Source organism: Mastigoproctus giganteus, chromosome 14 (genome assembly GCF_048544385.1).
Source record: "Mastigoproctus giganteus isolate SK-2022 chromosome 14, ASM4854438v1, whole genome shotgun sequence".
Lineage (NCBI taxonomy): Eukaryota > Metazoa > Arthropoda > Arachnida > Uropygi > Thelyphonidae > Mastigoproctus > Mastigoproctus giganteus.
Genome location: NC_143588.1, coordinates 8,993,804 through 9,007,838, shown reverse-complemented (window position 1 = coordinate 9,007,838; position 14,035 = coordinate 8,993,804). Strand labels below are relative to the sequence as shown.

General features: G+C 36.8%; 1 protein-coding gene across 1 annotated transcript in view; it reads right to left on the bottom strand.

Annotated features, from left to right (window-relative positions):
* The window catches only part of LOC150074972 (rab-like protein 2A), a 209,424-nt gene that overhangs the window by 144,065 nt on the left and 51,324 nt on the right, over window positions 1-14,035 (bottom strand). Inside the window, exon 3 of the mRNA XM_090388715.1 lies at window positions 13,594-13,673. Within this exon, the coding sequence (XP_090244841.1) occupies window positions 13,594-13,673 (80 nt within the window). The remainder of the gene's footprint in view (window positions 1-13,593; window positions 13,674-14,035) is intronic.

The following is a 14,035-nucleotide window of genomic DNA, read 5'->3' as shown; positions in this document are numbered from 1 at the left end:
AAGGTTTGAACAATGGAGTGATGGATCCATGGCAATGATGGACAGGTCCTCTGGAGCAGGTTCTAATGTCCTGTGACGTAGCCCTGAGAAGGAAGTTGACTAAGTACATTCTGCCTACATTTCTTATCGACTGCAAACTTGTAGAGGTCGCTGTCCAAGGAGTGTATGTACTGCAGCATTTGCATGGGTAAGAACCAATCAGATAACTTTAACCAGTTTCGAGTGGCCTGATGGATTGGATTGGCCTTAAGGCTTGGGACTGGGATCCTTCATTCGCAGTTAGACCAGAAATCTGGTTTGGAAATAATGCCAACCATCATTTTGACGACAAAGGTGAGTCTTCTATCATGAACAATGGCAGGAAGACGTCTATTGCTGAGAGCTGCCACCATCTGGGTGGTCCTTAGTGCAGGGGGAAGCCGAACTTTCCATATGGCCCACTTCAATAGCTAGAATTCCCCCAAGAAAATCCATCTAAGATAGACATAGCAGTTGAGGTCCAGACTTCCGTGACATAGAGTATGACATACACATCTAAACACGTCTTAATGTATCAATATACACGTCTTAAAGCATCTGCACCCAACAGCCTGGCCATGGACATAAGTTGTTGTTTAAGCATCCACCGGAGTCGACAGAACTTTATTTGCAGGTGGTCTATGTGCGGTAGAAACAAGAGCTTTTGGTCAAAATTAATGCCTATATCGGTATGTTGTTGGGCAGCAGAAATCACAGATTCTATTAAAATGGGTTGCACTATTGTTGGGTTTCATTTGAGCAAAGGAAGTCAACTGTTTCAACTTCTCAGGATTGATGTGAAGACCGAAACCAGAAAGGAAGGCCTCAAGGTTCCAGATTTTCTGAAGGATTAGAACTGGATGCAAAAAATAATTTTGAAATATTTAGATTTCAGGAAATATTTTGATACTGTTGCACATGGAAGAGTGCTGTAAAAATTGGAGCAGTATAGCATTAAGGGCAAATTGCTACAATGGATGAAAGAGTGGTTGAGTGGAGACGACAGAGAGTGGAAATCAATGGACACTGCTCTTCATGGATTAATGTCATCGGTGGAGCAACCGAGAGTTCAGTGTCAGGCCCATTGTTGTTTTGTATATTTATCAATGATATTGCTGAAGGTATATCAGGCTTAATGTCCAAGTTTGCAGATGATACAAAAGCTGACAGGGTTGTTAATGACAGTATACCTGCAACAGGCATACCGTCATTGGTCCTTGAAGAAGTTGTCACAGACATCCTCTCAGATATGCCAGACAAGCTGTACTTGCTACCTGGGAGTCTAAAATGCTGATGGAATTGATATTCGAGTAACACTCATGTCAAGTATACCCAATTTCGGCAAAGTCTGGACGGTCTGTGACAGCCAAATCCTCTGCTTGCACTTCACGATGGTGGGACTGTTAGTAATCCTGAGTATAACCTCCAAGCATAAGTACATGATGGGTGACCACCTAGGTGTGAACTAACATAAGCAGCGGTTGAGTCGAGGTGTGGCACCCATGCCACATGGATGAATGCCGCACCTCTATGTTACCAGGCAGTACTAGGTGGTAGATGACTCTCATCAACTGGTGCAATACCACCACTTTGCTTATTGGAGGCTTGAAGTGGTGGAACCCATGTTTTAGTCTCTAGAGCTAAGTTACGGTCAACCCTTCCCCATCTCTTCCATCATGCAGTATGATTGATGACTTTTGAGGTTATGATGAACATCGTGGCGAGATCCAATATTCCTTACATTTCGAGGGTACAGCTCTAAAACAGTGTTCACAGGACGGCTGCTAGTTAGACCCACCAGACCGAACCTATTGGTATCTCTCTAGGAGGCTTCTGGATCAGCTAGTGTATAATCTTGCTACTTCTACTCTGCCAGATAGTAACTGGAAGGAGTCCGAATAGTGTGTATGCTGGGGGGCACTGTCGAGGCCTAGTTATGTCAAGGATCTGGGTATATCCTTACCATGTGTATGCAATATCCAAAAATTTCATTACTTCATACAGCATGACCCACCCACTTTTTCTTACTATTGAATAAACCATGAATTGTCAAACTAATAGAGCAAGCTTATCTGCGAAAAGATCTAAACCTCCCAAACACTTCCTAATTCATTTCGCAAATATACGTGGTCTCAATTCTAATCTCAACGATGTCCATTTCCACTTGCAGTCTGCCAAAGCCCGTGTGCTTTTTATAACAGAATCTCAGTTTTCGGTTAATTCAACTACTGCTCATCTCAGATGCCCAAATTATTCGCGATACGATTCCTTTCGCCTCAAAGGTGGTACTTGTGCATATGTCCATTCTGATATTCCCTGTCAGAGACTTGGCAATTTGGAATCTCCTCTCTTCTATCTTCTCTGGCTTAAAATCTCTCTACCTCATTGTGTCCAATTCATCTGTTGTCTCTACCGTTCTCCCAACTCCACTAATCACTTGGAGCTCTTTGACATCCTCTCTTTGTAACTTGACTTTCTCCAGTCCAACTTTCCTAACAGCAAGGTAATTTTCCTTGGTGATTTTAATGTTCACAACTCCAGCTGGCTTCCATTTTCTAGTCGCACCGACCCAGCTGATCGTGATGTCGAGGCTTTTGCAATTACTAATGATCTTGCACAGATTGTTTGTTTACCTACAAGAATACTGGACAATCCTAATCATACAGCCAAAACGCTTGATCTTTTTCTCACAAACAACCCTTCTAAGTACACGGTCGAAATGAAAGGTACTTTAGGCACTTCAGATCACAACTTGGTGATTGTCTCTTCTCCAATGGAGCCTTTTATCTCATGGCTATTCCCAACCTCGTGTTGTTTGACATTACAAGAATGCAAAATGGGATGACCTGCTAGATTTCTTTTCTTCTTTTCCTTAGTCGGATTACTGTTTCAAAACTCCTGATGTCAACATTTGCTCAGATCGTGTCAGTGAAATTATTCTTGCAGGAATGGAATCCTTTATCCTACGTTCCACTTTAAAATCTAGTCCTTTATCTAAACCTTGGTTTTCCAATAAATACGCTACGGCTGTTCAAGAGAAGAACGTTGCATATCATAATTGGCTTGTTTCTAATTCTTCAGTTTCATTTTCTGCTTACACCAAAGCTCACAACAATTGTAAAGCAGTTATTAATCAGTCTAAACTAGATTTTGAACAGGCTAAGAGTAGAAAACTTGCTTCTTGCCCTAATGATAGCCGAGCATTCTGGTCTCTTGCCATAGCTATTGGTCGCAACTTTTGCCTATCTCTACTCCCACCTCTGTCCAAACCAGATGGTACTGTTGTCACTTCAGCCAAGAATAAAGCTGACCTGCTAGCATCCCATTTTTCTTCCAACTCATGTATTAATGATCTTGGTAAAAGACCTCCCACCATTCCCAACACGCTCCATTCAATGCCTCCTGTGGTCTTCCGTCAAAAAGGTGTCAAAAGGATTTTGACGAATCTTGATGCTAAGAAAGCTCCAGATCCCGATGGTATTTCTCCACTTGTTCCCAAAACCTGTGCTCCTGAACTTACTCCTATTCTTTGCCGCCTTTTTTCACTTTCTTATTCCAAAAGGTGTTTTTCCTTCTGCTTGGAAATTTGCTCATATCCAGCCAGTACCTAAAAAGGGAAACAAATCCCTCCCATCCAATTATCATCCCATTGCAATTACTTCTACTCTTTCCAAAGTAATGGAGAAATCAATTAACCGCCAACTCTTAAACTACCTAGAAACCTTTCTTCTGATCAATGATCGCCAATATGGATTCCGTCAGTTTTCCGAAATGGTTATCATAGCCTTTTTTTTCCAGTTTTCTTCTTACTGGACATGGTCTTTGAATTCTATACTTTTCTTTTTAGCCTTTCCAATGCAGGCCTTTGTCACTGAAGATTGGAGCACATACTTTTCTTCTGTCCTTTATATAATGATTTCCAGCATGATATCTTTTCAATTACAGACACCATATCTCCAGGTTAAGAAACTTTTTATTCACACTATTCAAAATTTTACAAGATCAGTGTTTGAAAAAATAAAATCTTCATATACCACGTTACCTTCCTCCTCTTTTTAATTTTTTTTTTTTTTTTTTAATCTTCATTCTCAGATTCTTATTCTTGCCTTTAACCTAATATTTAACATTAAATTTTGCAATTTATATCTTCTTAAAATGAATTGCCCTCTATTCTCTTATTATTTTAATCTAATGAACTTGCCTATGAATCTACTTTAATCTGCTAAATATCATCTCATCTTAGAAAATTATTAATGTTTCTGTTCTATGTATAGCATTATGTTTAACTGTAATTATATTCTGAAACTGTATTGTTTTATGTACAACAACCCTGCTATATGTGTATCAAGTTTGTTTCCTAATTTCCATTAAATCTGTATTTATTCCTATGTTTAAACATTTACCTGTTAAAGTTGTTAAAATACTCCAAATAATCTTGCACTTTTAATGCACCTTTATTTTTTTACATATCCTCCTGATAGTCTCAAGAACTTGACTTGCCTCTCTTCCTTAGATTTATAAATCCTTCCTTAGATTTATAAATATGATACTGTATCTATAAACAACTGATTTTCTTGGTTCCTTCCAAACATATGTATGTACATGTATAGTTTATGTTATGTATATAAACTCAGTCAAATAAAAATATAATAATAAAAGATAATAAAAAAACTTTTCTTTTTTGATTTTTTCTCCGAGAAGGATTTCTAATTTTTAATTTATAATTTTTTAAGCTTCTTGTTTACTTGTAGCAAAGATCAATACACTATTCTGTACAGAAGTTAAACCCTGTTACTAAATTGACAGAGTATTACTTTCTTTCACTCACTGCTGGACAAACCATTGGATGCTATGCAAAAACTAAGGTATATTCAGAATCCTCACATTCAAATTTATACAGAAACCTAAAAGCACAGATAAAGGAATCTTTTGAAAATCTGTAACACCATGTTATTAAAGAACATATATAATTATCCAGACCAAAAACTAGTGGATGTCCATGCTATCGGTATGTGTGCTGCTTTTTTAACATAGCAGTGCAATCCTCAAATTTAAAAGGAATTTGAGAAAACACCAACAAAAAAAAATTAAAAATTTTTGCTTGTTTCTTCTACTGACTATGTGCATTCCAAAGAGTACAAAATTTTTTGCAAATCTCCAAAACCAAAAATATAAATAAACAGCAAACAAATTCCCAAAATGTTTACAAAACTACATTTACACACCCACCAGAAACCCATCTCATCAGGACCATAAGGTTTCAGTGAATGAACAGGAGCTTTAATTATTGCTTGTAAATAATTTTTGCTTTTTAATTATTTAATAAGCACCATATATATCAGACAAAATTTATGAGATTCTGAAATGATCAATATCATCATCTTTCTAGCCCTGAAATGAAAGACAACTTTCACATTGTTTATTTTTGCCTCTCCCTTCTCATATTCCAACTATTCTTGTTATACAATATATTCTCAGTTTCTCGAAAGTGATTGAGGCTCAAAATTTTTCTGATTTCTCAAGCAAATGAGACTAATACTATATTCTGCTACTGTAACAAATACTCTTTTCTTTTAATTATATTTTTGTATTTATTTTATTTAATACAAAATAAGTTATAAAAAGTACTAAAATGTCTGTTTCAGCCCAGATGAATATTCAACATTGATGACTAATTGATTTCAATAGTGCAACTGCTGCGGATGCCACATACCTTTAACACCACATTCAATTTCCCTATTCATAATGTGGGATGCACAAACTGCAGATAGAAACAAGTGCATCGGAATATTTACTATATAGATATAATTGTTACTTTTATTTGACCTCTTGTTATCATAGTATAAGTTTTACAATTATTTTATTTGGGCTTAGAATGGGGGATAATAATACTTTTTGAAACAAAACAGAAAAGGTTAAAAGAGTAAAACAAAGAAAATATTACCTGCTGCAGAACACAATCAGTAAACATGTAAAGAAATTAGATCTATTTTTATTATTTCCTCAAGAACAAAAATTAAAAGTATCACTCATTTCTCTGTGCTTTTGCATTTTTGATTTATAAAAATTCATAAAAAAAAAGGGCATTATATCAGCTTATCAGTCAAATGCACTGCAACTCCACAAAATGGACTAGTGAGCCACATATGGCCCTCCTCATTATCCATCAGGTACTCCACCATGCTACCACATCTGCAATTGCACAATGTCAGAGCCTCCAACAGAAGCCAATGCATGTTTTGGAGGAACTTACTACATGCATGTCAACACTGTATGATATGAAATAATTATGGGTATTTACCACACAAACTCTAATGGGAGAACTATCTCCCATTTATATGATATTCCATGAATTATGTCTCATCTGCCCATAAGAATCTCCTGCAGCATTCCACGTGCCACCTATGGGCAGATATAGAAGCTAGCAGAATCAATAATTCTCTTCACCCAAGTTGACCTGCACATGTTTTTGCACATGCACAATGTTTTTGTGCTAAAAAAAAAAATAATAATAAATAAACAATTTTAGGTTTATGTAACCTTACAGAATCAATGTCACAAGGAGCTCATTAACTCCCCTTCTTATCTGCACTAAATTAACACTAAAAGGTAATAAATATGAACTGTAGGTTCCCTTCGCATTGAAACCTGGGTCACAATTGCTGGCAATTACAGTGGAATTTAACCTGTATGTGTACACCTTCATTCCTGATTTTTAAAATCAGGAATTATATAAAAAATTATATAATTTTTTATTATATTTTCCCAAACTGAAAGGTGGGGCCACTGATGAGCTACATGGGATATTTGTGGCACAAGCCACAGGTTAAACATAGCCCCATATGGGCCAAAGAAGTTTAAATCTCCATTGTAACTGTTTTTAGTAGCTAATACACTAGAAATACACACCTTGATCTTGCAATGCATGAATATCGAACTATAGGTGTTACCCCTAAACTACAGCCTAACCTTTCACATACAACATATATCAGACAAATCTGAAAATCACTCAGATTTGTTTGGCAGTTGGCAAGTATTCATGTGCATATGGAATGTTTTTTTTTTTTTATACTGACTCTCTTGGGACTAACAACACTGCATACTTTTGATATAGTACAACATAGTTTCTCAACACCATCCAGGGAGTTCAGGACTCTTCCTCAAAAACAATTGTTTCAGCTGCTTACAAGTTGCAGTACAGAAACAAAAAATTGTCTGCACATGAAGAGAACTCCAGTTTGCAGCAAATATCATTTACACAATCAACTTAAAAAGAAAAATAAGTAGAATTTAAATAGCTAAAAGCACCCTGAATGCACACATCAGTTGAATACAAAGCAGCAATAGAACACATTTTTCTTTATGAATATAGTATATGGCACAAATCGAGCCCTGAACCTGCCTGAGGGCAGAGAACTAGAAGAAGAATGTAGTATTATATAGCATAAAGCAGGGGTGGCCAACAAAAGTCAATCACGATCTACCAATTGATCACGGCTTTAATTTCGGTCGATCACGACGAATTTTAAATATATATAAAAAATAGATTAGTCAAAATCTAAATATTATTATTATTATGCGCCCCACTGCATAAGCTTATTACAAATCAGTTGAACCACGTGACACTAGTCGTCACACAGCCACTAGGCTTGTACAGTGAAAATGCATGCTGTTACGTTGTGGAGAGCATGGTGTATGTGTAAAAATTCTTATTTATAGTGTACTTAATATTAAAAACTGGACAGTACTTGTACGTTAATTTAATAACCTTTGATTTAAAATGAATACTACGAAAAAGATCAAAATGTATCATTTTCATCAAGAGTGGAAACTAGAATACTTCTTTGTAATGATAAAAGAAAAACGTTGTAGTTTGATTAGCAATGCTTCCGTGGCTATACCCAAAAAAAGGAATTTTAGAAAGGCACTTCAACGCACTGATTAGTAGTATTTCTGCATATAAATATCAATTTTTGGCAGGGGCTAAGGATCTCAAAACAAAGTTTATGTCTAAACAAAGGGAAAAAAAAATCCGATCATTTTGCAAATATGCAAGATCATTTGCAAAAATATCCTATTTTTGAATTTAACAGTGAAAAATATGTTTCTGAAACTGAGAAACTTGTAGATGATTTTGAAACCAGATTTGGTGATTTTAAAACAATTTAAGTCATTGTTCAATATATTTCTAATCCATTTGATGCCGACTTAGATACGAAACAAATTGCAGGAAAAAAAAAAAAAAAAAAAACCGCTGAGATTTTTCACATGAAGAAAATATTACTTGAAAATGAAATTACAGTAAACCCTCGCTATTCGCAGGGGTTACATTCCTGAGAAATGTCGCGAATACTGAGTTATGGCTCCCATAGTAATAAAGGGGTTCCGTTCCAAAGTATGAAATATATAAGAAAAACTAGTCTAAAATTTTGTCTATGTATATATTATATGACTGTACATGACAGTACATAGTGAATGCAAGCATATGGCATCGAAATGAAAATAAGAAACAATTTAATATTAAATGTAATATTTATTAGAAATTTCAAACAAATCTTTCAAATCAGCGCCTTTGCTAGCAAAAAAAAAACATCCCGCCAGTGCTATCACCAGTTTCGCTAAAGTGTTGATAAAGAAGTTTTGCCTTTTCACGAATGATGAGTGAACTTAACGGAATTTTATTTTGAATTCGGTCTTCTATCCACAGATTTAAAGCTTTTCCATTTTTTTTAATTTAACATCACGAGTTACAGAGCAAATTTTTGAAGCAATTAGCACGGTTTCACGGACACTACGGCAGATTTTTTCTTACAATTTCTTGATTTATCGTACTGTTGACTCATTGATTTTATAATGTTTTGCCACTGAGGAGACACTTTCACCATTAGAAATTTCGTCTAATAACTCAATTTTATTCGCTAGTGTCATCACCTTCTTTGATATTTTCACATTTCTCTTTTTATTCGTAGCCATATTTTTGTAGGGGTTAGAAAGAACTTGACCACAATAAAGTCACTTTCTTCCGTTAACGCACTCGAAAAAGTCTGTTTTACACTGCAAGACGGTAGAGTTATCATTTTTGTAAGCATATCAATTTATAAATTGATAAATTTATTCAATTTATAAACATATAAATTAAAATCAAACGATGAAACCTTCCATGACTAACACATACTGAACAAGGATTAGCGAGAAACATCCACGCTCCCAATTTTTTCACCCCTCTCCCCCACCCACTGAGCGCTGTTTTGGCCGGGAAAGATAATTTTAGCCATGCCCATGTTTTTATTCACGGCGTTTTAAAATTCACATTTTTTTAGGTTTCATTTTATATTAAATCGGCGATCGCGAAACCGCGAATACAGATACCGCGAATAGCGGGGTTTTACTGTATTATATTTCGAAACAACATCTTCCTAAAAGCCAGATCATCAGAAGAAGACTTTTGGAAGTAGGTTTCCCGAGAAATGTTTGCCCAAATGTAAAAAAATGCAGGAAGTTTTAAATTCCTGTTTTGGTTCTGCATATCTATGTGAATCGGGATTTTCATATTTGAAACAAATAAAGACGAAGAATCACTCTACTCTTACAGACTTGCATACAGAAGTTCTTTACTTCTAGGTGGTATATGACTCTCATCAACCGGTGCAATCCACCACTGCAATTGGAGGCTTGCAGTGGTGGAACCCATGTTTAGTCTCTAGAGCTAAGTTCCAGTCAACCCTTCCCTATTTCTTCCACCATGCAGTATGATTGATGACTTTTGAGGTTATGATGAACATCGTGGCAAGATCCATTATTCCTTACATTTCGAGGTACAGCTCTAAAACGGTGTTCGCAGGCCGGCTGCTAGTTAGTACACCGGACCGAACCTATTGGTAACTCTCTAGGAGGCTTCCGGATCAGCTAGTGTATAATCTTGCTACCTCTACTCTGCCAGATAGTGACTGGAGCGAGTCCGAATAGTGTGTATGCTGGGGGCATTGTCGAGGCCACGTTATGTCAAGGATCTGGGTATATTCTTACCATGTGTACGCCATATCCAAAAATTTCATTACTTAATACAGCATGTCCCACCCACTTTTCCGTACTTTTGAATACACCATGAATTGTCAAACTAATAGAGCAAGCTTATCTGAGAAAAGATCGAAACCTCCCAAGCACTTCCTAATTCATTTCACAAATATACGTGGTCTCAATTCTAATCTCAACGATGTCCATTTCCACTTGCAGTCTGCCAAACCCCATATACTTTTTCTGACAGAATCTCAGTTATCGGTTGATTCAACTACTGCTCATCTCAGATGCCCAAATTATTCGCTGTATGATTCCTTTCGCCTCAAAGGTGGTATTTGTGCATATGTCCATTCTGATATTCCCTGTCAGAGACTTGGCAGTTTGGAATCTCCTCTCTTTGATCTTCTCTGGCTTAAAATCTCTCTACCTCATTGTGTCCAATTCATCTGTTGTCTCTACTGTTCTCCCAACTCCACTAATCACTTGGAGCTCTTTCACTTCCTCTCTTTGCAAATTGACTTTCTCCAATCCAACTTTCTTAACAGTGAGATAATTTTCCTTGGTTTTTAATGTTGCTTTTAATGATTTTAATGTTCACAACTCCAGCTGGCTTCCATTTTCTAGTCACATCAACCCAGCTGGTCGAGATGCTGAGGCTTTTGCAATTACTAATGACCTTGCACAGATTGTTCATTTACCTACAAGAATACCAGACAATCCTAATCATACAGCCAATACGCTTGATCTTTTTCTCACAAACAACCCTTCTAAGTGCACGGTCAAAGTGAGAGGTCCTTTAGGCACTTCAGATCACAACTTGGTGATTGTCTCTTCTCCATTGGAACCTTTATCTCATGGCTATTCCCAACCTCGTATTGTTTGGCATTACAAGAATGCAAAATGGGATGACCTGCTAGATTTCTTTTCTTCTTTTCCTTGGTCGGATTACTGTTTCAAAACTTCTGATGTCAACTTTTGCTCAGATCGTGTCAGTGAAATTATTCTTGCAGGAATGGAATCCTTTATCCCACACTCCACTTTAAAATCTCGTCCTTGATCTAAACCTTGGTTTTCCAATAAATGTGCTAAGGCTGTTCAAGGGAAGAATGTTGCATATCATAATTGGCTTATTTCTAATTCTTCAGTTTCATTTTCTGTCTACACCAAAGCTCGAAACAATTGTAAAGCAGTTATTAATCAGTCCAAACTAGAGTTTGAACAGGCTAAGAGTAGAAAACTTGCTTCTTGCCCTAATGGTAGCCGAGCATTCTGGTCTCTTGCCAAAGCTATTGGCCGCAACTTTTGCCCATCTCTGCTCCCACCTCTGTCCAAACCAGATGGTTCTGTTGTCACTTCAGCCAAGGATAAAGCTGACCTGCTAGCATCCCATTTTTCTTCCAACTCATGTATTAATGATCTTGGCAAAAAAACCTCCCACCATTCCCAACATGCTCTATTCAATGCCTCCTGTGGTCTTCTATCAAAAGGATGTTAGAAGGATTTTGAAGAATCTTGATGCTAAGAAAGCTCCAGGTCCTGATGGTATTTCTCCACTTGTTCTCAAAACCTGTGCTCCTGAAATTACTCCTATTCTTTGCCGCCTTTTTTCACTTTCTTATTCCAAAGGTGTTTTTCCTTCTGCTTGGAAATTTGCTCATATCCAGCCAGTTCCTAAAAAGGGTGACAAATCCCTCCCATCCAATTATCGTCCCATTGCAATTACTTCTACTCTTTCTAAAGTAATGGAGAAATCAATTAACCGCCAACTCTTAAACTCCTAGAAACCTTCTGTCTGATCAATGATTGCCAGTATGGATTCCGCCAGTGTCGATCCACTGGTGATATTCTGGCTTATATTACCCATTTATGGACTAATTCAATGGAAAGGTTCGTTGAAACACAAGTAGTTACTCTTGACATCTCAAAGGCTTTCGATCATGTTTGGCATAAAGGTCTTCTAAACAAGCTTCCATCTTATGGTTTGCCAACTGTTTTTAGTAATTGGTTATCCAGTTTTCCCTCTGATCGCTCACTGAGGGTGATGGTAGATGGCTCTCTGTCTTCTAACTTCTCCACTAATGCCGGTGTCCCCCAAGGTTCAGTTCTTTCCCCCACTCTTTTCCTCTTGTATATTAATGACCTTCTTCCATTGACTCGAAATCCCATCCATAGTTTTGCCGATGATAGCACATTGCATTCCACTTTCCATTTTGATAAACCTTGTCGTACTCAATCAGCTTCAACTTCTCGAAAATCTGCCACCAATTCCTTAAATTGCCGATTTCCAGGTAATTCTCCAGTGGGGCAAAGACAACTTAGTTGATTTCAACCCTTCTAAAACTCAGTCTTGTCTTATATCTCGCAAAAAGGATTCTTCTGCTCCTATGCTTATCTTTAGTGGCACTCCGATTTCTAGGCAAAATGATATCTCTTTTCGGGATTACCTTGACTTCTAATCTCTCTCTTGGCACAAGCACATTACTAATATTGCTTCCTCTGCATCTAAAAAACTTGGTTTTCTCTTTCGCTCTCGGCGTTACTTTTCTTCCAAACAGCTGCTCACTCTGTATAAATTGCAAATCCGCCCTGGCATGGAATATTGTTCCCACATCTGGGGTGGTGCCCCCAAAACTTCTCTCAGGCTTCTTGATTCCAATTAGAAGAGGGCAGTTAGCTTAATTAATGACTCCTCTCTAACAGAGTCTCTCCACTCACTGTCTCATAGACATACTGTTTCTGCTGCATGCCTCTTCTACAGATACTTCCATGGGCACTGTTCTTCTGAATTGGCTTCTATAATTCCCATTCTCTCTTTCAAAACAGTCCGAACATGTGCCGCCACCAGCTAACATCCGTTTACTGTCCAACTTCAAACTCACGGAACCAACTTTTCATCTTCCTCGTTTATTCATTCAACTGCCGTTTTCTGGAACAACCTTCCTTCATACGTATTTCCTGAAAATTACAGTCTACAGAAGTTCAAGTCGAATGTCAACAAATATCTTCTTTCGTCTTCTCAACCTCCAACCCAAGCACGGTACTAAGTACTATAGGTTCTAATACCTCTCATGGTTAGAGTTTACATTTAAAAAAAAAAAAAAAAAAATCCACGATTTTGAAAGCTTGGCAGATGACACGAAGACACGAATTTCACATAAATCAAAATTTTAAATATGTATGACTTTAAAATAAGAATTCTGAATTGTATTTAATTTTAAAATTTATAAACAACATTTTTTAATATGTGTTGATTAACGTTTTAACCATGTGCAATGAAATTCTTGAGATGGAAGATCGCAGCAATTTTGAAGTAAAAAAGTAGATCACATCACAAATATAGGTTGGCCACCCCTGGTATAAAGCATCAATGAAGCTCTGAACCTGTCTGAGGGCAGAGAACTAGAAGAATAATATAGTATAATATTAATATTATACACTATGTCAGCACTATATATGTAAGTCAGAAACTATGTGATACTAACATACTCCTGTATGTATGGATATATGCACAAATATTTCCAAGCATTAAATAAAATAAAATACACACATTTATCTTACCTACAACAACAGATTCACCATTCACATCAGCTTTATGTCTAAACATTGTCAAAGCATAGGTAGAGAGTTGTTTGGGTTGACTAATTGCTGAATTAAGGAGAAAATACACAATTTTCCTTGTACGTAATAAATAAAATAAAATTTTGCATTTTTTATATATTACCCAAAAAATGCAAAGATTAAAAACACACACACAACGATTAAAGAGGCTTAATATATTAAAATCCCTCAACATAAATTAAGAAATGCATTATACCAGGAGTGGCCAACTTAATTTGTGATGCAATCTACTTTTTTCCTTCAAAATGTGCCGCAATCTACCATCTCAAAAATTTCATTGCACAATGTGCACAAATCGAGCGATGACTGTATATTTATGATCAACCGAAATTAAATCCACGATCGACTCATTGGCCACCCCTGCATTATACTATTGAAGGAT